At 42.3% G+C, this 26,523-nt stretch overlaps 1 protein-coding gene across 1 annotated transcript in view; it reads right to left on the minus strand.

The window, feature by feature from the left end:
- LOC126171303 (uncharacterized) overlaps positions 1-26,247 on the minus strand; it is a 30,387-nt gene extending 4,140 nt beyond the window's left edge. Inside the window, exon 1 of the mRNA XM_049920791.1 lies at positions 24,134-26,247. Within this exon, the coding sequence (XP_049776748.1) occupies positions 24,134-24,173 (40 nt within the window). The 5' untranslated portion in view covers positions 24,174-26,247. The remainder of the gene's footprint in view (positions 1-24,133) is intronic.
- Positions 26,248-26,523: the final 276 nt, after the last annotated feature.

Below are 26,523 nucleotides of genomic sequence, written 5' to 3' on the forward strand. Positions count from 1 at the left end.
GATATAGACTCCTGGAAATGGAAAAAAGAACACATTGACACCGGTGTGTCAGACCCACCATACTTGCTCCGGACACTGCGAGAGGTCTGTTCAAGCAATGATCACACGCACGGCACAGCGGACACACCAGGAACCGCGGTGTTGGCCGTCGAATGGCGATAGCTGCGCAGCATTTGTGCACCGCCGCCGTCAGTGTCAGCCAGTTTGCCGTGGCATACGGAGCTCCATCGCAGTCTTCAACACTGGTAGCATGCCGCAATAGCGTGGACGTGAACCGTATGTGCAGTTGACGGACTTTGAGCGAGGGCGTATAGTGGGCATGCGGGAGGCCGGGTGGACGTACCGCCGAATTGCTCAACACGTGGGGCGTGAGGTCTCCACAGTACATCGATGTTGTCGCCAGTGGTCGGCGGAAGGTGCACGTGCCCGTCGACCTGGGACCGGACCGCAGCGACGCACGGATGCACGCCAAGACCGTAGGATCCTACGCAGTGCCGTAGGGGACCGCACCGCCACTTCCCAGCAAATTAGGGACACTGTTGCTCCTGGGGTATCGGCGAGGACCATTCGCAACCGTCTCCATGAAGCTGGGCTACGGTCCCGCACACCGTTAGGCCGTCTTCCGCTCACGCCCCAACATCGTGCAGCCCGCCTCCAGTGGTGTCGCGACAGGCGTGAATGGAGGGACGAATGGAGACGTGTCGTCTTCAGCGATGAGAGTCGCTTCTGTCTTGGTGCCAATGATAGTCGTATGCGTGTTTGGCGCCGTGCAGGTGAGCGCCACAATCAGGACTGCATACGACCGAGGCACACAGGGCCAACACCCAGCTTCATGGTGTGGGGAGCGATCTCCTACACTGGCCGTACACCACTGGTGATCGTCGAGGGGACACTGAATAGTGCACGGTACATCCAAACCGTCATCGAACCCATCGTTCTACCATTCCTAGACCAGCAAGGGAACTTGCTGTTCCAACAGGACAATGCACGTCCGCATGTATCCCGTGCCACCCAACGTGCTCTAGAAGGTGTAAGTCAACTACCCTGGCCAGCAAGATCTCCGGATCTGTCCCCCATTGAGCATGTTTGGGACTGGATGAAGCGTCGTCTCACGCGGTCTGCACGTCCAGCACGAACGCTGGTCCAACTGAGGCGCCAGGTGGAAATGGCATGGCAAGCCGTTCCACAGGACTACATCCAGCATCTCTACGATCGTCTCCATGGGAGAATAGCAGCCTGCATTGCTGCGAAAGGTGGATATACACTGTACTAGTGCCGACATTGTGCATGCTCTGTTGCCTGTGTCTATGTGCCTGTGGTTCTGTCAGTGTGATCATGTGATGTATCTGACCCCAGGAATGTGTCAATAAAGTTTCCCCTTCCTGGGACAATGAATTCACGGTGTTCTTATTTCAATTTCCAGGAGTGTATATAACAATTTCTGAGTAGACGGAAAGCCAATGTAGCAGTGAACTGGAATGAAAGATGCAAAAAGCAAAGACAAAAACGATAAATGGTAGAAGAATGAAGATTAGTTTCTTGTTAAAATTAGAAATTGGCCGAGAGCAGTAAAAAAGAGTAATGATTGCGCTAATGAGGAATTAAACTTCCCCCGAACAGGCCATTAAGGCTCAACGGCACCGACCGGCCGCCGTGTCGTCCTCAGCCCAGAGAGGTCACTGGATGTGGATATGGAGGGAGGGCCACGTGGTCAGCACATTGCTTTCCCGGCCGTGTATCAGTTTATGAGACCGGAGCCACTACTTTTCAGTCAAGTAGCTCCTCTGTTTGCCTTTTAAGGGCTGAGTGCACCCCGCTTGCCAACAGCGCTCGCCAGACCGGATGGTCACGCATCCAAGTGCTAGTCCAGCCTGACAGCGGTAAGCAGAATTATAAAATACTGTTTATTAAAATAAATTTTGGAAAAGAACTGGTGCTAGTGACGAAAGTTTCTTGAATAAGAGGACATTATTGGTAGCAAATATTAAGACAGAAGAGAGAGAAATTTTATAGAAGAGTAATTATAGGCGCAAGATTGTATAGAAATGAGAAGAAGCCGGATGTATAGACAAAAAAAAAGAGACCTGTGACGGCACAGAATGATGTTAAAAGCCAAATAAAGAGGAAAATAACTAAACTAAGAAATGAGGTAGAATAGAAAGGAAATAAATCTCTTACGTAATCTTACCAGAAAAAGAGAGGAACAGGCATTTGTTCAGTCAGCCAAAAATAGTTAAACCTGAAAGATTCGTCAAAGGGAGACTTTAGGCCAGAAACAGAGTGGAATTCGTGTAAGAGATTATCGGCGATGTTGCTCCTTGCATGTAAGCATAAATAAAATGAGCACTATGAGGTAGGAAGAGCCTAAAAGCAGAAAAACATTATAAAATAGTACCCTTTTTCAAAAGATGCTGCTGAAGATTTAGACTCTCAACTTCAATTTCGATAAGTGTTAATATAAACTGTAAAAAACAAAAGGAACGGAAACCGACCCAAGATGGCTTGCTATGGAAGGAAATGGCACTCCACACCATCACTCCTGGCCGGCGGGCCATATAACAGGCGACAGTCAAACTGGTTGGGTTGGGTTTGGGGTTGGGATGTTTTGGGGAAGGAAACCAGAAAGCGAGGTCATCGGTCTCATCAGATTAGGGAAGGACGGGGAAGGAAGTCGGACGTGCCGTTTCAAAGGAACCATCCTGGTATTTGCCTGGAGCAATTTAGGAATATCACGGAAAACCTAAATCAGGATGGCCGGACACGGAATTGAACCGTCGTCCTCCCGAATGGGAGTCCAGTGTGCTAACCACGGCGCCACCTCACTCGGTGTGTCAGACTGGTATCCCACTGCTGTCTGGGGTGTCTCCAGAAGTGACTTCGCTGGTTTTCGGGCTCAGTACGAAGCGGGCCTCGTAACTGGAGACAGTTTACCTCCAGGCAAAGATATTTCAGGAGAGATGTACTGGGGTACCGTTCCTTTTCATAGCACTTTGATTATCATCCGAGGCCCATACACCACAGCAGTACGTCGTCGATATTCTACGCAATGTTTTGTCGCCGTTCATGGCAAGCCATCCTGGCTTACATTTCAGCAAGATAATGCCCGCCTGCACGAGAGGAGAGTTTCTGCCGTTTATCTTCGTGCTTAGTTTTCGAGTTGTTTAAGAAAAACTTACAAAAGTGACCACCAAAGGCATTCCCGCTCCCACCAGTCATAATTTCTGGTGTGTTGTTTGTGGCCCTCCCTCCTACCACTGTGCAGAAGTTTGCGGCTGCACGAATCGTTTCCCTTCGACCTTTTATGGCCTTCACTGACTATTATTAAGCCACCGGCTTAGTCGAGCACCTACCAATTGTAAAACTGGCGTTAATGCAAATTTTGCCTAACACATTTGTGAATTTTAACAGCATCAAATAAACAGCTATTCGGCAGGTTTTCTGACTATCTAACTGCTGTGCTTGTATGGTTTTGAGTTCGGATCGAATTGTCAACGTAATTACTTTCAGCATAACGTTTACGTCTTCGGTTCATTATCCTCAAGGGTATGTTTGAATTAGTAATGTTAAAGAAATAGACGAGAATGTTACTGGCATAATAGCACAATGAATAGAGGCCAAGAAGGATCGAATATCGGGAATAGTTCGTGCTGTCGGAAATTTTTGTACGGTGGTAGGAGGGAGTGGCACGAACAACACTCCAGAAATCCTGCTGGTGAGGGATGAGGTGGAGGTAGGGGAGCGTATGAAGGCCCTTTTTTACATTTTTCTTGAATAACTCGAAAACCGTGGCCTCCAGCAGAAACGTATCCCAGAACAAAACTTAACCACTTTAAATTTGCTACAGGAAACTACTATTTATTTTTTTCCGTAGGACTAATAATATGCGCATAACGAACAGAAGAGTATGAAAATCTCGCGTGTGGTGTTTGAAGGCCAGATAAAGAATTATGGTTTGTATAAAACGACATCGCTAGGAGCAGCTGAATCAGCTTAAACTAAATATTCAAGTTAAAGATATCTTAAAATTTTTTAATGTGCTTGTTTTCTTCCTTACAGGACAGCAAGAGTGAATTAGATGTGGTCATCCGAATCAGTTGGGTTTCTTGAAATAATGAAGTAGCAGATTGAAAAAAGAACACCGAATGGTTTATTCACGATAGAAAGGGTGTGTATTGTGTATTGAACGCCGTAGCCCTCAGTGGTTCACAACCCCACAACAGCCACAGCAGTCCACCCACCCCACCGCCACCGCACACCGAACCCAGAGTTCCCCCCCCCCCCCCCCTCTCCCGGAGAACGTCTCATAACATCATAACAGACGATTGTAACCCCAAATGATTGCGTGGTTGAGTAATTATTGTGTTCGCATACGTGGAGACAGTGTTTGTACAGCAATCGCCGACATAGTGTAACAGAGGCGGAGAAGGGGAACCAGCCCGCATTCGCCGAGGCTGATTGAAAACCGCCTTAAAAGCCATCCACAGGCTGGCCGGCACACCGGACATCGCCGGGCGGATTCGTGCCGGTCCCGGTCACACCTTCCCACTCGGAAAGCAGCTCGTTAGACCGCGCGGCTAGCCGGGCGGGCTGATTAAAAGGGTGCAACTGAGGCATCTGGAGAGGCAATCAGTTGCTTAGAACAGTGTCCACTACAACCGGAGTACTGGAGATGGCACGGAAATGCGGAAGAGAACTGTGTTAGGGGGTCAGAGGATGGCAAGCAGGATAGCAAAGCAAAGCTTCGTCCCCTGGCTGTTCGCGTCCGGTGCACTGCTTGATTCTCCCTCACACCCCTATTGGCCTGGGACTGCAAACAAAGTCCACCTAAAGCGTCCCCCGATCAGCAGGCCTTACCGCCTGAACGATAACAGGTCAGCAGTACGTGCTGAAGCAGTGGCTGGGCTGTGAATGCATACACAGCATCTCAACTAGAAATAAAGGAATGGATGCTGTCAATTATATAAAAATGGTTCAAATGGCTCTGAACACTATGGGACTCAACAGCTGTGGTCATAAGTCCCCTAGAACTTAGAACTACTTAAACCTAACTAACCTAAGGACATCACACACATCCATGCCCGAGGCAGGATTCGAACCTGCGACCGTAGCGGTCGTGCGGTTCCAGACTGTAGCGCATTTAACCGCTCGGCCACTCCGGCCGGCCTGTCAATTATATTATACATATATGGTGTTACAAAAAGGTACGGCCAGACTTTCCGGAAACGCTTAATTTCCATTTTGAGCTCATTTTAGTTTCGTCAATATGTTCTTCCACCTACGCTCAATGGAGCACGTTATCATGATTTCATACGGGATACTCTATCTGTGCTGCTATAACATGTGCTTTTACGAGTACGACACAACATGTGGTTCATGCACGATGGAGCTCCTGCACATTTCAGTCGAAGTGTTCGTACGCTTCTCAACAACAGAGTCGGTGACCGATGGATTGGTAGAGGCGGACCAATTCCCTGGCCTCCACGCTCTCCTGACCTCAATCCTCTTGACTTTCATTTAGGGGGGCATTTGAAAGCTCTTGTCTACGCAACCCCGGTACCAAATGTAGAGACTCTTCGTGCTCGTATTGTGGACGGCTCTGATACGATACGCCATTCTCCAGGGCTGCATCAGCGCATCAGGGATTCCATGCGACGGACGGTGGATGCATGTATCCTCGCTAACGGAGGACATTTTGAACATTTCCTGTAACAATGTGTTTGAAGTCACGCTGGTACGTTCTGTTGCTGTGTGTTTCCATTCCATGATTAATGTGATTTGGAGATAAGTAATAAAATGAGCTCTAACATGGAAAGTAAGCGTTTCCGGACACATGTCCATATAACATATTTTCTTTCTTTGTGTGTGAGGAACGTTTCCTGAAAGTTTGGCCGTACCTTTTTGTAACAACCTGTATACCAGGTGATCAAAAAGTCAGTATAAATTTGAAAACTGAATAAATCACGGAATAATGTAGATAGAGAGGTAAAAATTGACACACATGCTTGGAATGGCATGGGATTTTATTACAACAAAAAAAATACAAAAGTTAAAAAAATGTCCGACAGATGGCACTTCATCTGATCAGAATAGCAGTAATTAGCATAACAAAGTAAGACAAAGCAAAGATGATGTTCTTTACAGGAAATGCTCAATATGTCCACCATCATTCCTCAACAATAGCTGTAGTCGAGGAATAATGTTGTGAACAGCATTGTAAAGCATGTCCGGAGTTATGGTGAGGCATTGGCGTCGGATGTTGTCTTTCAGCATCCCTAGAGATGTCGGTCGATCATGATACGCTTGCGACTACAGATAACCCCAAAGCCAATAATTGCACGGACTGAGGTCAGGGGACCTGGGAGGCCAAACATGACGAAAGTGGCGGCTGTTCACACGATCATCACCAAATGACGCGCGCAAGATATCTTTCAAGGTTCTAGCAATATGCGGTGGTTCTAATAAAACCCCATGCCATTCTAAGCATGTGTCAATTTTTACCTTTCTATCTACATTATTCCGTGGTTTATAAAGTTTTCAAATTTATACTGACTTTTTGATCACCCGGTATATATGTAATTTTCTATCGTTATCCGGTCCAAGCAGGTGGCTACCGTACACTTTGTGTCATCCTATGTTGTGATTATACCATCACGTTTTGTATTGAATGCCTTCAGTTGCTACAGCAGCGTTATCGTAGTGCTGCGACCAGAAAAAACTAAGCAGTGATGGTTTTTCTTTGATATATTTCGTAAGTTAAAACATCGAACCATAAATTGTAGATGACTGATGATAAGGTACGAGTATTAACGCTTGAAACGCATTGTGTGAGTGTATTGAATTCGATAGTCATTGGCTGCGGTGTACATTACTAATGCCTTACTCAGCGACAGAACACAAATGGCAAATAAATGAATACATAAAAATCTGATGAGACCTTCGCTACGCATTAACTTGAAAAATTGGGAGCAGACGCTATATTCTTGCCCACTAATAAATCTCATTGAAATTATTAGTACGTCTGAAGTGATCAATACTGCAACATAGCAGTGCTTTAATTATTTTCGAAGGGATTGTATATAGAAATCGAATAATTACTTTTGAGTTGCCTTTACCGGAATATGGAGGTGCAGCTGTATACCTGCCTGAGAGTTCTGGAACGCTGTCGCCGAAAGAGAGCAGGCGATGGGTACGGGTGTTATTTAATGCAGCGGAACCTACATGAAATATGCATATGACCGTTTCGCAGACGGGTGCGATAACTCGAGAAGATTGCGTGATCGCCGTATATCAAAAAACAGTAATAATTTTCATAAGTTAGCATCTACTGCAGAAACTGTCACATGTTCTGTCAGATACAAAAAGGAAGTTCGTCACGTTTCTACGACCCACTTGATAAAATCGAGCTCGCTTATAGCAAGTATTAATTTTTATTTTGTTCCATATACCTTTTTTGACAGGGGAAGTTACATAATTTTTAGATGGTAGCAAGTGTGTTAAACAAGCGAGACATTTGTATGTCATATGCTTGTATATCATCAAACAATTATTATAATAATTAATTCAGCCTTTCAAGCCAAATTATTTAAGTGCTTAAGCCTCTGGCCTCATATCGGGACAAGCCGATATCAAATCTGTGCTGAGTCTTGGACTTTTTAATTTCCCATGGGATCCCTGAAGCACTGAAAGCGAATGGCAGGCTGATTCCTTCGAAAAAGTCGAGGAAGGTATGTTTCATCGTTTTCCAACATGAGCTATCGCTCCGTCTATGATGGGCACACTGCCGACGTGACATGAAACCCGAATCTTGTCGTCATCATCATCAATTTCTGGTGTGTGCGTGTGAGTGCGCGCGCGCGCGCGTGTGTTTGTGAGGCTTTGGAGCTTATGGGTGCTCAACGCCAAGGTTATCAGCTCTCATTCACTCACTCCCACCTCACTCACGTTGAACCACACAAGCCCTCTACTTCAGATTCCTGAAGACAACTGAAAAATGGTGGAAAACATATGCAAAGCCATAAAAGAGCTAAATAGCATAGGGAAATGTAAAATGCAAAAAAAGGGAAATTTTATAGCTGCTCAGCCAGTTACATCAATTTCCTGGCGGGTGTCGAGCGAGGCATGAGACATTTATGTCAGTGTTGATTCCCGACAGCGGTTGGCGCAACGGAAAGAGTACAGAATACTAATCAAAGGCTCATGGGTTGGAACCCCGGTGCGGACAATTTTTTAAATTTTACATTATTTACACTGAAAATAAACCAGAATCTTCAATATATCGCATTTCTTATTTTTCCATAAAATGCTTGAAATTCCCCCCATGAGCCATGGACCTTGCTGTTGGTGGGGAGGCTAGTGCCTCAGCGATACAGATAGCCGTACCGTAGATGCAACCACAACGGAGGGGTATCTACTGAGAGGCCAGATAAACGTGTGGTTCCTGAAGAGGGGCAGCAGCCTTTTCAGCAGTTGCAGGGGCAACAGTCTGGATGATTGACTGATCTGGCCTTGTAACACTAACCAAAACGGCCTTGCTGTGCTGGTACTGCGAACGGCTGAAAGCAAGGGGAAACTACAGCCGTAATTTTTCTCGAGGGCATGCAGCTTTACTGTATGGTTAAATGATGATGGCGTCCTTTTGGGTAAAATATTCTGGAGGTAAAATAGTCCCCCATTCGGATCTATGGGCGGGGATTACTCAGGAAGACGTTGTTATCACGAGAAAGAAAACTGGCGTTCTACGTATCGGAGCGTGGAATGTCAGATCCCTTAATCGGGCAGGTAGATTAGAAAATTTAAAAAGTGAAATGGATATATTAAAGTTGGATATATTGGGAATTAGTGAAGTTCGGTGACATGAGGAACAAGTTTCTGGTCAGGTGAATACAGGGTGTAACCTCCCCACAGAAAAATTTGATGTCATTAATTTGATTCTTATTTGGTTAATGATTCTAATTTAGTGTAACCTCTCTACAGAATTCTTTTTCATTTAAGGTCCTCACAAAATTTGTTTCCCATTTAATGTAAGCTCGAAACAGAAAAATTCCTAAACCTCGTAACAAAAAATAAATTCAGTAACCTGGTAAAATTTGGACGACAGCAGTGCTGCGTCATGGCCCTGTAAGATCATTCTGAATAAAAAGCAAAAATTCTCACCTCGATAATGTCGGCAACTATCTGCTCTTACAATAGCTTTTCCCGGCACAGCTCTGTGCACCGCTGGCCTATACATTTATTATTTATGAAAGGAAGCAAATGATTTTCTTTTGCAACAATCGGAATGATCATGCATTTAAAAAAATATTAAATTCTTTAAATTGAAATGAATGCTTGTTAGAAATTAGACAAAGATTGTTATTAGGACATTTTTAAAAGATTTACATGTGAGTTTACATAATGTTACTAGATATGCGCGAGGCTGCTTTTTTTACCTTATACAATAATGCTCAGGCTCCGGCATCGCTGCACCGCGACCGGCCCAGCCAACATGATACGCCAGACAGGACTGACTAGCGCAGACAGGCGACTGCTCGCTAGCAACAACTTACTGCTACTTCTACACAGTTCGTACTGCAGTCAACACTGCTCTTTGGTCTCAGATTCTCTTATAGCTTAAATATCGCAGGTAGCGCATTCCTCTTACATAACCCTCCACTGTGGGGGCAAAAATTTGGCAGCGATGGTGAGTCAATTGGACTTGCCATGAGCAACAAATTTTTCTAAAATGTACTTAATTAACTAAGTTGACAGTCACAGAGTATATACGTATATATAAGTACAGAACATAAAATGAAATAGAGTGCACATGCACTGAGTATCGAACATATCAAGCAATGACAAAATGTCTACGCAATGAGTACAAGACATATTAACAAATGACATAAAGTGCATACGCACTGTAGTACTTTTTTGTTACCATTTTACTAGAACTAGGATAGGAAAGGGAAGGATTGCATCATGGTTGTAGCACATTAGGTTACACGTAACTGCACTGAAAGTCCATATCTTTCTACAGAAGCACAACACCAAGTGAGACAATCTGAAGTTCTCCTCCCTGAAGTATTAATCAGTGTAGCCAAGACACTGAAATGTCGTATTAATATTCAATGTTATCATTTTGGAAGTACATTAGGTACACCAAACAGTGGAACCATAGTAACATCTTCATTGTTCAAGGTGTTGGACACCATGATGTGTCAACACCACACTCATTCACCAACGTAGAATTAGTGCAGAAACCAAATATAGTGCTCCATGATCATAAGGATAGACAGGACAAACGTATATTGCAGTAATTTCTGGTAATTAGGTCAGAAGGTGAAGGACATTACGTCTCATGCTAGTCATCATTGAGAATTACACTAGTCTATCAACCGATTTGACTAATTGTTGGCACTCATCGGCTAGTTACTGAACACTTCTTTACTATGTATGAAGTATTACAGAATAATGTTCATAAATCATCTGGTTACAGTGAACATTGGCACTCATTGGCCAGTTACAAACTATCAGAAGTCATCATTCAAAACAGGAGCTAATGAATGGCATAGTATTAACATAATTCACTTAGTTATAGTAATTATTGGCACTCATTGGCCAGTTACAAACCATCAGAAGTCATCATTCAAAACAGGAGATAATGAATGGGATAGTATTAACATAATTCACTTAGTTATAGTAATTATTGGCACTCATTGGCCAGTTACAAACCATCAGAAGTCATCATTCAAAACAGGAGCTAATGAATGGCATAGTATTAACATAATTCACTTAGTTATAGTAATCATTGGCAATCATTCGCCAGTTACAAAACATATAGCAAGTATTGAATAGTACAAAACATTTTTCATCATTCAAGTGACATATGACATATTTAAAATAATTATTGGCACTTTATAAAACCTTATTCAGTATTATTCAGAAGTTATCATTCAAAATGAGAGTTAATTATTGGCATAGCATTTATAGAGTCTAACAAAAATATTATTTACAGAAATTATTGGCATAGTATTTATGCATTATTACAAAGCACCATTCAGTATTACTTAGGACTGATCATTCCAGTGACATAGGACATATTGAAAACATAACATACTGTAACTATTTATTCAAGGTCTGTGACTAGAAAACATCATTCAGTATTATTCAGAATTCATCATTCAAGTGACATATTACTCAGAACTGATCATTCGAGTGACATAGGATATATTGAAAATGTAACATACTGTAACTATTATTCAAGGTCTGTGACTAGAAAATATTACTCAGATTTACTCAGAACTGATCATTCCAGTGACATAGGACATATTGAAAATGTAACATACTGTAACTATTATTCAAGGTCTGTGACTAGAAAACATCATTCAGTATTACTCAGAATTCATCATTCAAGTGACATATTATTCAGAACTGATCATTCCAGTGACATAGGACATATTGAAAATGTAACATACTGTAACTATTATTCAAGGTCTGTGACTAGAAACATTACTCAGAATTACTCAGAACTCTCTTAAACTGGTGGCATTATTTGGGACTGGTAATACATTTTTTTTTTGTGCTAGCAATGTATTGCGTTGGGATCGATAATTAATTGCTAGGGCATAAAAATATTTGTTTTTGACTTATTGCTGCAAATAAAGATTATTAACGTCATTCGTCATGAGTCAGCTGTAGCAAGGTTGTGAAACAAGTAGAGTATATGTGATCACATTCATGAATGACACGCACAAATGGGTAAAAAAAATGCAAGTACTAGAACAGGTTTAATGATTAACTGCTTATAGCATATTAATTTCGTGAATAGCTTCTCCTAGAAAAAATACAAAATGGATTATTAAGCTGAAAGAAGAAACACATATTATGCTGAAAAGTAGTGAACTTCGAATTAACAGGTAATGAAATGTGTATTCAATATATATGTACTCTAGCTGTCCTTTCCAAAACCTTCAGTCATTATACCACACGACATAAGACATACTGTCAAAACGAACTGCAACAAATACTTAAATAACTACACAGCATTTCTTAACTAACAGTAAATATATAAACTTCATCATTATTCTCATCTGCAAAGAAAAACTTCATTATTCATATTACCATAACTTCATTGCTATCATCACCTGCAAAGAAAAACTTACCATATTCTTCATCACTATTCATCATCATTCATTATCATTTGCAAAAAGACACTTCATTATTCATTATTCATATTACCATTTACTTCATACAACTATTCATAGTATAGAGTTCCTTATTTCTAGCATATTTCATCACTAAAACTAAGATGTGTAGTTCTGCCTGCATCAATCGCCTCGTATTCTGAAAAAAAAAATTACTTAAGACTGCTATCATACGATGTGTATAGTATACTCATGTTAATGTTTGTTAATTCTGATCCATTTACTCTTCGTGACGAGGTATTGTATCTTCTTTCGTTCATTCCGAAGGTGAAATTCCCATTTCATAGTAATCCACTGTGGTTTGTTTCATTTGTTTCTTTTACACATTATTGCTTTCTGAAAATGATGAACAATGATTAATGTCTTGCATTTAAATCATATACCCATTAAATAAAAACTGGTTTCTAGAGATATAATTAAGCATACAGCATAGTATGACGGAAAACGTAATATGTCAAAAACACAGACAGTGTGCAGGTGCAAAACTGTACAGAGAATATCATAATGTAGTAGCAAAAAAATGTAAAATAGTCACGATGTTGAGATATCATCAGGCAAAAATGTCAAAGTCAACTGGTGTTTGTTGTATCTTAAAGATTTCATAGTGCATACAAAGAAACAGGAAAACAATCATACATACATAAAAAATGGAAAACGTGCACGGTCTGATATATATAACGACAAGAAATGACTGTCTTTGTGTTCAGCTTGTATGTTGTGTAGTTGATAGAGGCGAGAGTTGAAGATTTTAATGGAGAGAGAATTTGATAAAATTAATATGTCACTAGATAGAATTGCATAATTGTTCATAAAATATGTAAGTTTATCTGGAAAAATTTGCACGGTCTTATGTGTAACGACAAGAAAAGGGACCTGCTAACCTTACCTTGCCGGGCACTTACCAAGAAAAAATATGATAATCATCAGTAAGTGTTCATATAAATACACTCCTGGAAATGGAAAAAAGAACACATTGACACCGGTGTGTCAGACCCACCATACTTGCTCCGGACACTGCGAGAGGGCTGTACAAGCAATGATCACGCGCACGGCACAGTGGACACACCAGGAACCGCGGTGTTGGCCGTCGAATGGCGCTAGCTGCGCAGCATTTGTGCACCGCCGCCGTCAGTGTCAGCCAGTTTGCCGTGGCATACGGAGCTCCATCGCAGTCTTTAACACTGGTAGCATGCCGCGACAGCGTGGACGTGAACCGTATGTGCAGTTGACGGACTTTGAGCGAGGGCGTATAGTGGGCATGCGGGAGGCCGGGTGGACGTACCGCCGAATTGCTCAACACGTGGGGCGTGAGGTCTCCACAGTACATCGATGTTGTCGCCAGTGGTCGGCGGAAGGTGCACGTGCCCGTCGACCTGGGACCGGACCGCAGCGACGCACGGATGCACGCCAAGACCGTAGGATCCTACGCAGTGCCGTAGGGGACCGCACCGCCACTTCCCAGCAAATTAGGGACACTGTTGCTCCTGGGGTATCGGCGAGGACCATTCGCAACCGTCTCCATGAAGCTGGGCTACGGTCCCGCACACCGTTAGGCCGTCTTCCGCTCACGCCCCAACATCGTGCAGCCCGCCTCCAGTGGTGTCGCGACAGGCGTGAATGGAGGGACGAATGGAGACGTGTCGTCTTCAGCGATGAGAGTCGCTTCTGCCTTGGTGCCAATGATGGTCGTATGCGTGTTTGGCGCCGTGCAGGTGAGCGCCACAATCAGGACTGCATACGACCGAGGCACACAGGGCCAACACCCGGCATCATGGTGTGGGGAGCGATCTCCTACACTGGCCGTACACCACTGGTGATCGTCGAGGGGACACTGAATAGTGCACGGTACATCCAAACCGTCATCGAACCCATCGTTCTACCATTCCTAGACCGGCAAGGGAACTTGCTGTTCCAACAGGACAATGCACGTCCGCATGTATCCCGTGCCACCCAACGTGCTCTAGAAGGTGTAAGTCAACTACCCTGGCCAGCAAGATCTCCGGATCTGTCCCCCATTGAGCATGTTTGGGACTGGATGAAGCGTCGTCTCACGCGGTCTGCACGTCCAGCACGAACGCTGGTCCAACTGAGGCGCCAGGTGGAAATGGCATGGCAACCCGTTCCACAGGACTACATCCAGCATCTCTACGATCGTCTCTATGGGAGAATAGCAGCCTGCATTGCTGCGAAAGGTGGATATACACTGTACTAGTGCCGACATTGTGCATGCTCTGTTGCCTGTGTCTATGTGCCTGTGGTTCTGTCAGTGTGATCATGTGATGTATCTGACCCCAGGAATGTGTCAATACAGTTTCCCCTTCCTGGGACAATGAATTCACGGTGTTCTTATTTCAATTTCCAGGAGTGTATAATTGTATAAGTGGTCATATAAAAATCAGGAAATGGCATGACAGTGTAATAAATCATAAAGTATGTTCATTCAATAAAGGGTTTAATATTGGAGACATGGTGATTGCCTTTATTTTTTTTGGTTCTCAGAGTTTCTACATGTACTACATTGGGGTGAGGAATGCTGTGAATTCTATATGGACCTGCGTATAGAAGCCCAAATTTACTACATCTACTCTTTCCTCTGTTAGATAAATAGTGTGTACGCATTAATATCTTCTGTCCAATGTGAAAGTCACGGCGTGTACAAACCTGTTTTTGCTGTTTTTCCAGCGCTCTGTGGCACGTTTCATGTTGTTTAGCGCAATATCAATTATTTCATGGTGTCGTAGTCGACGAGATGTAGGAAAGGATACTAATTCTTTAATTTTGTTAGGTGGTTCAACATTTTTCAGTATAACAGTCGGAGATAGCATAGTAGATTCATTTGGTATGGAATTAATTACATCCTGGGATGAGAGTATTTGTGTGTCCCAATCAATATGTCTTTTATGGCAGTATATTCTACACAGTTTACCAATTTCTTTCATTAATCGTTCACAAAGGTTCGAAGAAGCATGATACTTGGATATATAGATCGAAGAAATATTTCTTGTTCGTAACATACGTGTCCATATAGCAGATCGAAATTGTGGTCCATTGTCGGAAATTACTTTCAATACATGCCCTACATGAAATAAAAAATGTTTTACAAATGCTTTCGAAACAGATTTAGCAGTAGCTTTGCGTAACGGAGTGAAGGTAACAAATTTTGAAGTGAGTTCAACAGCGACAAAGATGTAGCAAAAACCTCTATTAGTTCTGGGAATCGGACCAAAAATGTCTACAGCGGCCATGTGTCTCAGTTTAACAGGTACAGTGGGATGTAACGGAGGAATATGTGAAGTCGTGTCTGACTTAGCTTTCTGGCAGATTTTATATGACGCTAAAACTCGTCGAATACGTTTCTCCATGTTGGTAAAATAACAGTTCTGTCTCAGTATTAGAAAACATTTTCTGGCTCCATAATGTGCGTAACTTAAATGAGTATACCAAATTAATTTGTTAACAAGCTCGTCAGGAATGCATAGTAACCAGTTGTTGCTGTCAGGGTGAGAGCGGCGAAACAGAATATTATTGAGTACAGTGTAATGGTTTCTGGTGGTAACATTATTCCTATCTTGCCAAAGGTGTTTAATTTCTTCCCATACGTTGATTTTACTCTGCTCTTGTGCTATGTCTCGTAATGACGACGAAATGAAATTTTCAAATGCAACTTGTTGAATATACATGACGCTGAAATTTGCTTTGCAGAAGTTGGTTGCGATGTCTTGCTGATGGTTGCTGAGGGAACTGGATAGTGCGTCTGCTACAATATTTTGTGTACCGGGAATGTGAACAATTGTAAAATTAAATTCCTGTAAATAAAGTTTGCATCTGCTTAATCTGTCGTGTGTAAATTTAGCGGAAAGTAAAAACCGTATAGCTCTATGATCTGTGTAAATGGTAGTGTGTCTTCCATAAAGAAAATGCCGAAATCTCGTAAATGCCCATACAACACATAATGTTTCAAGTTCTGTAACAGAATAATTGCGTTCAGCAGGTGACAGAATGCGACTCGCAAAGGCGATGTTTTTAATTACTGTAGTACCATCTTCTTCAATTTCCTGAAAAATGTGTACGCCTAAAGCGGTGTTAGAAATGTCGGTAGCAATGGAAAAATTTCTAGTAACATCTGGATTTGATAAAAGTGGTGCATTCAACAAAGCTTCTTTCAGATTCACAAATTCAAAATGTGCTTGGCTAACCCAGGACTAAATAGTGTTTTTACCCGTCAATTGACATAATCTAGGGGTGTCTAAAGCAGAGTAATGAATAAATTTACGAAAAAAGTTAATTAAACCCAAAAACTGCGTAGTTGTTTCTTCGTCGTAGGAACAGTAATGTCACGTAAAGCTTGAAGTTTTTCCGGGTCAGGCGCAATGCCTTCTGCTGAAATTACATGTCCAAGAAATTTTATAGAAGTTTTGCCAAAGTACGATTTGCTAAGATTAACTGTGAGTCCTTGTGAACGTAAAGTTCGTAACAGTTGTTCAAGAATCAGATTGTGCTCAGACCAGTTAGCTTCTGCAATAAGAATGTCGTCTACATACGTTGTGATTCTGTCCTTTAATTCAAAAGTGTGTATCGGATGTCGTCAAAAGTAGTAACATTTTCGTGAACAAGATTCTGTGTGTCAAAAGTATTGCTTGCGTTGCTGGAAGATGCAACATGTACTGTATCTAGTCAAATTCTTTCTGACGTGCTATTATTTGCGGGAGGATGCTGTGGCATTTCGACTATTTGTACTGTTCTGTTATTTCGTCCTGACGTATTACGTTCGGGATGATATCTACTGTCTGGTTCATTCATGATAATCTGTTGTTGCGGATGATTTTGTTGCTGGTAAGACCGACTGTTATTAAACGTACGCTGAAAATTGTGCTCATTCAAATGGCTCTGCGCACTATGGGACTTAACATCTGTGGTCATCAGTCCCCTAGAACTTAGAACTACTTAAACCTAACTAACCTAAGGACATCACACACATCCATGCCCGAGGCAGGATTCGAAACTGCGACCGCAGCAGTCGCGCGGTTCCGGACTGAGCGCCTAGAACCGCTCGGCCACCGTGGCCGGCTAATTGTGCTCATTACTTTTACTTCTGTCATGATAGTCATTTCTATACGGCGCGTTGCGGTACGAGTTAAAATGATGTGTTTTCTGTACATAGTTATTTCCTTGTTGCGGTGCGTTGCTATTTGGTGGAGCCGACGCTATACGCGTAGGCGGCGAAACATTAAAGCTTGGTTGACCTTGCAGACTGCATTGTTGGTTAGGTTTGCTAACCGGTTGGTTTTGTTGCTGTTGCGGTGAAAAACCTCTATTGTTACCAAAATGTGATTCCTGTTGCTGATAATTTTGACGATACTGATAGTTAAAATTTTGTCTGTTATTAAAGTTCTGGTGGTTGTCATTTCTGGAGCGTATAATGATAACTGTCACTTTCAGGTAAAATTTGTCATATCGGGTTTTCTTTACTCATTTCTAATGCTAGATAGGTCGATAGTTGAAGAGCTGTTTTGATAGATATAAAGGATAGCAGAAGAAAAGGCAGCAGTGCAGAAACCTAAAGATGAAACAGCACTACTACGACTCGGGGCCCTGTGCACGCTACGGCACATATTCATCGAAGTGTAATGAATCCCCTTAGGTCAATTACGCGCTACAAATAAATTTTAGTTTCTGCGTTACAGGCAATGCCGGTGAAAATTCAAAAGCAAATTGTCGTATCCAGTCCAATGCTAGTTTCTGCATTACTGGCCAAGCTGATGAAAATACAAAAGCAAATTGTCGTATCCAGTCCAAAGCGTGAATTTGTGATCTGTCATTTTTAAATACTTTAAATTTTCTCACGGATAGAAAGTGCTTGTAATCAAAATTATCGTCTCTGTATGTCTGAACAGGTTCAGGATTGTATGAGAATCTATTTGTCTGTGACTGTTCGGAATCTAAGTCGTGTGGTCTCTGTAAATTACTTAAGTTACACTGGCTGTGTGAGTGTGGCAAATGTTCGGAATGTGGCGTATGCTGTGCCGTGTTAGAGGCTGAAACATTTTTCATCTCTGTCACTTCGTGCTGTAAAGTTGACAATTTTCTACGTAATGTATCATTGGACGAACCTATCTCACTGATCGTCTGTTGTAAATTTTGAAATTCGGGTGTTTGATTAAAGGAAACAGGTGACGTATCGTCTGATTTGGTGTCTTTATTACTTTCGATAACATCAACACGACTGGCCAGTTCATCATATTTTTTAGTCAGTGCTTTTACCTGACCATCGTTTTTATTATCACAAGCATTAATTTGTTTTTGTATTTTACGTGTGGCTTCGTTCAATTTTTTAACGTCTGCTTTGATGGCATCGGGATCCTGTATTAGTTCTAATTGTTCAAGTCTGTCGGTCACTGTCTGAAACTCTAATGTGTGTGTGTCTGTTTTTGTTTTAAGATCGGAAATTTCATCATGCAATTCGGTGTTCAACTGTTTGATTTCGTCTGATACTGTAGCAATATTGTTGTCTACGTATGTTTTCGCTTTCGTAAACAATTTACGCTTATCTTCCTGTCTCTGTGCAGTAATTGTTTCCATGACTTGTCGCTTTACTTTATTCTGTTCCTGTATAAATTTACGGTAACGCGTTTCACTGTTTTGTAGGTGGTGATTAAAACGTTCATCAATTTGGCTGTTCTGTTGCTCAAATTTCGTATCTACTTTCGCGTCCAGTGTGCGTGAAAGTTCTGTTGACATTAATTTCAACTCGTCGCGTAACTGGGTACGTTCTCAGAACATTGTTTAGCGACTGCACTAATTTCGTCTCTAAGTAATTTAGTTGTGGCAGCATGTGTATTATTTAATTCTTCTGCCACAGATCTAATTTCTTCACTACTGTTCCTAGCACAAGCCTTAATCTCCTCACGTAATTGTTCTTTAGTATCATGACATTGCGCGGCAACGGCTGCAATCTGTTCGCTAAGTTGTTTGTTCTGTTCACTAAGTTGTTTGTGACTGTTGTCTTGCTTATCATTCGACTGTTTAAGACTTTCATTAATTTGTTTATTCGATTCAGTAGCTTGTAGCAATAATGCCATAACTTGATCCAAGCCAAAATTAGCGATTCTATTTTTTGTGCAGTGTGATGGTGTATCTGCGTTTGTCACGTTTTGTGTGACATTTGGTCATTCTCTGATTCTTGAAAAGGTTCGCCAATTGGATGTGCACTGTTGGTCACTACACCGGAATCAAACAAATCTGACGTACTTTGAGTACATTGTTCACCTTCGTTAGAAATAATTATCTGTTCACTGTGTAAATTTTACAAACCGGGTGTGACAAACTGAGCAGCGTTCATTGTAACGGAACGTGCCGCGTCATCAATTGTTACATTTACTCTGGACATAATTGGATTTGTTTGCTCATCATTAGGATCAAAACCAATATTAGTGGTCGGTACGCACTGATTGTTTGTAAATGGAGGATTATCATTATTACACTGAGTGTCGCAAATATTATCGGTCAAGCTATTCGAGTCGGCTATTTCACTCATTGCACATCGCGATGTACTGTTAACAGTTTTTCGCGGCATTTTTCACAAATCAAAATTAAGCACAAAAATGAAACAAAGACGAAGCAAAATGGAACAAACACAATTACACCCAAGAGCAATAAATTGCCGATGATCTATGAAAGAAAGAGTGACAAATTAGTAAATGCGTTGCGCCAGATGCAAACTACATTTAAGTAAATAAGAGCAGATATATGACTACTTCTCAGAGATTCACAAAGAAATACGATCCTGGCCGGATGTCGCCAAGTGTAACCTCCCCACAAAAAAATTTATATATATATAATTAATGTAATTTAAATTATTATTTGGTTAATGATTCTCCCCACAGAAAAATTAATGAATATAATTAATGTGATTCTTATTTAGTGTAACCTCTCTACAGAAATTCTTTTTCATTTAACGTCCTCACAAAATTTGTTTCCCATTTAATGTAAGCTCGAAACAGAAAAATTCCTAAACCTCGTAACAAAAAATAAATTCAGTAACCTGGTAAAATTTGGACGACAGCAGTGCTGCGTCATGGCCCTGTAAGTTCATTCTGAATAAAAAGCAAAAATTCTCACCTCGATAAAGTCGGCAACCATCTGCTCTTACAATAGCTTTTCCCGGCACAGATCTGTGCAATGCTGGCCTATACATTTATTATTTATGAAAGGAAGCAAATGATTTTTCTTTTGCAACAATCGGAATGATCATGCATTAAAAAAAAAATTATTAAATTCTTTAAATTGAAATGAATGCTTGTTAGAAATTAGACAAAGATTATTATTAGGACATTTTTTAAAAGATTTACATGTGAGTTTACATAATGTTACTAGATATGCGCGAGGCTGCTTTTTTTACCTTACACAATAATACTCAGGCTCCGGCATCGCTGCACCGCGACCGGCCCAGCCAACATGATACACCAGACAGGACTGACTAGCGCAGACAGGCGACTGCTCGCTAGCAACAACTTACTGCTACTTCTACACAGTTCGTACTGCAGTCAACACTGCTCTTTGGTCTCTGATTCTTTTATAGCTTAGATATCGCAGGTAGCGCATACCTCTTACAAGGGTTATAAATACAAAATCAAATAGTGGTAATGCAGGAGTAGCTTTAATAATGAATAAAAAAAAGGAATGTGGGTAAGATACTACAAACAGCATAGTGAACGCATTATTGTGGCCAAGATAGACATGAAGCCCACGCCTACCACAGTAGTGCAAGTTTATATGCCAAGTAGCTCCGCAGATGACTAATAGATTGATGAAATGTATGATGATATAAAAGAAATTATTCAGATAGTGAAGGGAGACGAAAAGTTAATAGTCATGGGTGAGTGGAATTCGATAGTAGGAAAAGGAAGAGAAGGAAGCGTAGTAGGTGAATATGGAATGGGGGTAAGGAATGAAAGAGGAAGCCGCCTGGTAGAATTTTGCACAGAGCGTAACTTAATCATAGCTAACACTTGGTTCAAGAATCATGAAAGAAGGTTGTATACATGGAAGAAGCCTGGAGATACTGGAAGGTATCAGATAGATTACATAATGGTAAGAAAGAGATTTAGGGACCAGATTTTAAATTGTAAGACATTTCCAGGGACAGATGGGGACTCTGACCACAATCTGTTGGTTATGAACTGTAGATTAAAACTGAAGAAACTGCAAAAAGGTGGGAATTTAAGGAGATGGGACCTGGATAAACTGACAGAACCAGAGGGTTTAGAGAGTGTCAGGGAGAGCATTAGGGAACCATTGACAAGAATCGGGGAAAGAAATACAGTGGAAGAAGAATGGGTAGCTTTGAGAGATGAAATAGTGAAGGCAGCAGAGGATCAAGTACGTAAAAAGACGAGGGCTAATAGAAATTCTTGGGTAACAGAAGAAATATTGAATTTAGTTGATGAAAGAAGGAAATATAATAATGCAGTAAATGAAGCAGGCAAAAAGGAATACAAACGCCTCAAAAATGAGATCGACAGGAAGTGTAAATGGCTAAGCAGGGATGGCTAGAGAGCAAATGTAAGGATGTAGAGACGTGTTTCTCTAGGGGCAAGATAGATATTGCCTACAAGAAAATTAAAGAGACCTTTGGAGAAAAGAGAACCACTTGTATGAATATCAGGAGCTCAGATGGAAACCCAGTTCTAAGCAAAGAAGGGAAAGCAGAAAGGTGGAAGGAGTATATAGAGGGTCTATACAAGGGCGATGTACTTGAGGACAATATTATGGAAGTGGGAGAGGATGTAGATAAAGATGAAATGGGAGATACGATACTGCATGATGAGTTTGACAGAGCACTGAAAGACCTAAGTCGAAACAAGGCCCCGGGAGTCGACAACATTCCAGTAGAACTACTGATGGCCTTGGGAGAGCTAGCCCTGACAAAGCTCTGCAATCTGGTGGGCAAGATTTATGAGACAGGCGAAATACGCTCAGACTTCAAGAAGAATATAACAATTCCAATCCCGAAGAATGCAGGTGTTGACAGGCGTGAAAATTACCGAACTATCACTTTAATAAGCCACGGCTTTACAGACGAATGGAAAAACTGGTAGAAGCCGACCTCGGAGAACATCAGTTTGGATTCCGTAGAAATGTTGACCCTACGACTTACCTTAGAAAATAGATTAAGGAAAGGCAAACCAACGTTTCTAGCATTTGTAGACATAGAGAAATCATTTGACAATGTTGACTGGAATACTCTCTTTCAAATTCTGAAGGTGGCAGGGGTAAAATACAGGGAGCGAAAAGCTATTTACAATTTGTACAGAAACCAAATGGCAGTTATAAGAGTCGAGGGGCGTGAAAGGGAAGCAGTGGTTGGGAAGGGAATGAGACAGGGTTGTAGCCTATCCCCGATGTTATTCAATCTGTGTATTGAGGAAGCAGTAAAGGAAACAAAAGAAAAAATCGGAGTAGGTATTAAAATCCATGGAGAAGAAATAATAACTTTGAAGTTCGCCGATGACATTGTAATTCTGTCAGAGACAGCAAAGGACCTGGAAGAGTAGTTGAACGGAATGGACAGTGTCTTGAAAGGAGGATATAAGATGAACATCAACAAAATCAAAACGAGGATAATGGAATGTAGTCGAATTAAGTCGGGTGATGCTGAGGGAATTAGATTAGGAAATGAGACACTTACAGTAGTACAGGAGTTTTGCTATTTGGGGAGCAAAATAACTGATGACGGTCGAAGTAGAGAGGATATAAAAGTAGACTGGCAATGGCAAGGAAAGCGTTTCTGAAGAAGAGAAATTTGTTAACATCGAGTATAGAGTTAAGTGTCAGGAAGTCGTTTCTGAAAGTATTTGTATGGAGTGGAAAGAAACGTGGACGATAAATAGTTTGGACAAGAGGAGAATAGAAGCTTTTGAAATGTGGTGCTACAGAAGCTTGATGAAGATTAGATGGGTAGATCACTAATGAGGAGGTATTGAACAGAATTGGGGAGAAGAGAAATTTGTGGCACAACTTGAGTAGGAGAGTCAGTGAGTCAGTGAAGTAGCGTGTAGTGCTCGAGTCGGTTACCCATTGCAAGGAAAATGATGGAACGGTTGGAGCAGCGCTACTGCATCAAATTTTGCGAGAAGCGGGACGACAACCAGGTGAAAACTATTCGGGAGATTCAGAAGACTTTTCTAGCGTAAAACCAGATTCCTGTGCTTCAAGAGGTGCCTTATTCTCCTGATATGGCCCCCTGCTACTTCTGGCTGTTCGCTAAATTCAAGAGGCCATAGAAAGGAAAGCGATTTCAAACAGGAGAGGACGTTATGGCAGCAGTGACAGCCGAGCTAAACTATATTCCGAAAGAGGCTTTTCCGGCACGCTTCCAACAACGGCAGAACCGCTGCGAGAAGTGTATGGACTCCGAGGAGAACTACTTTGATGGTGATTAGGTGCCCAACGCTCCAGGTAAGCCAGTTTTTTTCCTGGGCAAAGGTTGGATACTTTTCTGGCAGGCCTTATATTCACTGACTCTCATTGGGAAGGGTGTCATACGGACGTTACATATTCTCCTGAGGCACGCTGGCCCAAAACTGTTGTAACTGGTCCTTGAAATCCTTGATACTGTCATTGGGATAGGGTTGACATGCAGCATCGTCCCATACATATTTTATTGCAGACAATCTGAAGATGTTCCCGCCTAGAAGTACCGCAACATCACAGAGGCAGTTCATAGATGCATGTGCAATGCGTGGATGAGCATTTTCCTCTTGAGAAATGGTGCCACGATATTGTCACATGAGACTTGACACATGAGGATGTAGGATGTTCACAACATACTGTTGTGCTAAAAAGAGTTCTCTAAATTACTATCAGTTATATCTGATAGCTTCAAGAATATTATCACTGTGCCCCTCCAAAATATTGTGATAATGTGACCTCTTCCCAGAAGCCACTATACTCACCGACAATGGTCATTCGGCGTAGCCCAAAACTGCGATTCATCACTGAAAATAATGTGAAGAGCCCAGGTGGTGAGTGTGCGGAGTGAAGGCTTGGTGGACCCAGTAACACACTGATGGTCGAGAGTAATGTTTTATTCAGCTCCAAATACGAATCACATCGTCAGCAATGTAAGGCAGACACGTTCAGATCCAGTGACATTGGCCGACATCGGCTCACAGGTGGCTGGCTTCGCCCTGGTGATGAGATGCAGGCGTAGACGGCCTGCGTTGCTGATGTCAGGCCGAGCAACGGCTGGCAGCCTGAGAGTACGCCATGGCCTGGACGTCAGTGGCGCTTTCCTCCTTCTGTTGCAACAGTGTTCCATTGCAGAATGGCCATACCTGGCGACTCAGGCCCCACACGCGTCTAGCGTGGAGGCGAGTGGAGACTGCCGTGCATGGGACGCGGCATTCTGCTCCCTGGCAGGAGCCTGGCAATGGCAAGCACAGGTGGCAGGTCAGAGGTGCTGTGGCACCAAGTTCTACAAGTAGACTCACGGTAGGAGAGGGCTGGCCTGACCTGGGCTCGAACTCATGGCTGCAGCTGGCGGTGTTCAGTTGTCTAGCATGGATGTGGCGTCGTGGTGGTGCTACTGGAGACTAAATGAATCAGCCTCAAAATTCACATCTTTTTATACGGCTTGTGGCGCATTTGTTGCACTATTACCCGGCTCTCAGTCAAGTAGCTCACAATAAGAGTCTTCCCCTGGTGTGGTGACCGCCCTGTCTGCTCCAGCTGTGAGCACTACAGAGAGCAGGTTTTACTGAGCACAGATAGCCGATTTCGCAGTTCCTTGTGTATGTGTTATTACGACTCTTTTTGCGCCACACTGTGCTTTCCATCCCACGGTAGCTATTGCAGTGCTTCACCGTGGCTTTCTTACAAATACCACTAAAACTGGTTGGTGGCACTGTAGTGCTCCCCTCCAAGGGGAAGACCTGGTCCACTGGGTCTTGCTCAGGGCCGGTTCTCCAGTGTGACTACTTCCACTCTTGATCTATAAAATAAGTAAACACTCAAAAGATTATACAAAACTGGCAAATTTAAATATTACATACTTACTGCACTAAATTTTATGGCTGTTTTCCTTCTTCCTTAAGCTCGACAAATCCTTGCTAAATCTCTCACTCGGGAGATCAAGTCCTCTAGTACATACACTACCCAGATATTGGGTTTCTGAACGTCTCATAGTCTCAGGTAAATAAAAGCTAGGCAGAGTAAAATGAAAGTCACTATGGAGCTAGGAATTGCAACACTCAATGTCATGGTTATCTGTCATTTTCCATCACGATATTCTTCAATGAGCCACGTTAGTCACTGCAGAATGATCTGCCGCTCCTGTGCGACTATCCTCTGGCTTAGTGCACTAACTAGGCTTGGTTCCCAGGTGTCATTTCATAAGATAAGGTTTTGTTTAGGCAACATCTGCAAGGACACACGAACACGTTACAGCTATGGTTTTGATATGTTTAAAATGGTGACTCGCGTCATTGTAGCTGGTAAATGAAATGTTGGTCCCGTAATGTCACACATAGTTTCCTTAATAACAACCCACCGTCCCTTAACTCCAAGCATCTTGCTCACATGAGCTTTCCTTGTTTCTGGCAGCTTGCCGCCACTATTATGTCATTGTACACCGAGTTCATCCAATGTATACCTACTCGTTGTAAGTATGGCTTTCGATCCACTACCTATTTCAACAAGGACAAATTAAACAACAGCATGATGCATGTGCTTCCTCCCATATGGATCTCTTTAGTAAGACAAATAAGACATATGATGACCACCCCGCTTTGGCATTGCAGTAGCTCACTTGAGTCATTACCGCATGTCGATCCCCAGTTCTTTGATCAGTTTTAGTTGCAGACTTGTCTATTGTTTCTAGCCTTACTAGATTGCTGTGCACCGAGTAACACTAAAATGATGCATGCTTGTCCGTCACTAGTTCAAATGGTTCAAATGGCTCTGAGCACTATGGGACTCAACTGCTGTGGTCATAAGTCCCCCAGAACTTAGAACTACTTAAACCTAACTAACCTAAGGACATCACACACATCCATGCCCGAGGCAGGATTCGAACCTGCGACCGTAGCGGTCGTGCGGTCCCAGACTGTAGCGCCTTTAACCGCTCGGCCACTATAACGATATGTTTACGTAATGTATATACATAAACATACAGTTATAAATGTCCCCGTTTGTAGTCTCTAATTATAACAATATGTTACTTTTGTGCTGTAACATATAGCTATACTCAGTGGTGAAAACATATTTGCGAACGCCGACCGTGTGCGGCTGTTTCTTGTTGGATCGTCTGATCAGTCGGAAGTTGCATTGCATAGGAGAGTAAATG

The sequence above is a fragment of the Schistocerca cancellata genome, chromosome 1 (assembly GCF_023864275.1).
Source record: "Schistocerca cancellata isolate TAMUIC-IGC-003103 chromosome 1, iqSchCanc2.1, whole genome shotgun sequence".
Classification (NCBI taxonomy): Eukaryota; Metazoa; Arthropoda; class Insecta; order Orthoptera; family Acrididae; genus Schistocerca; species Schistocerca cancellata.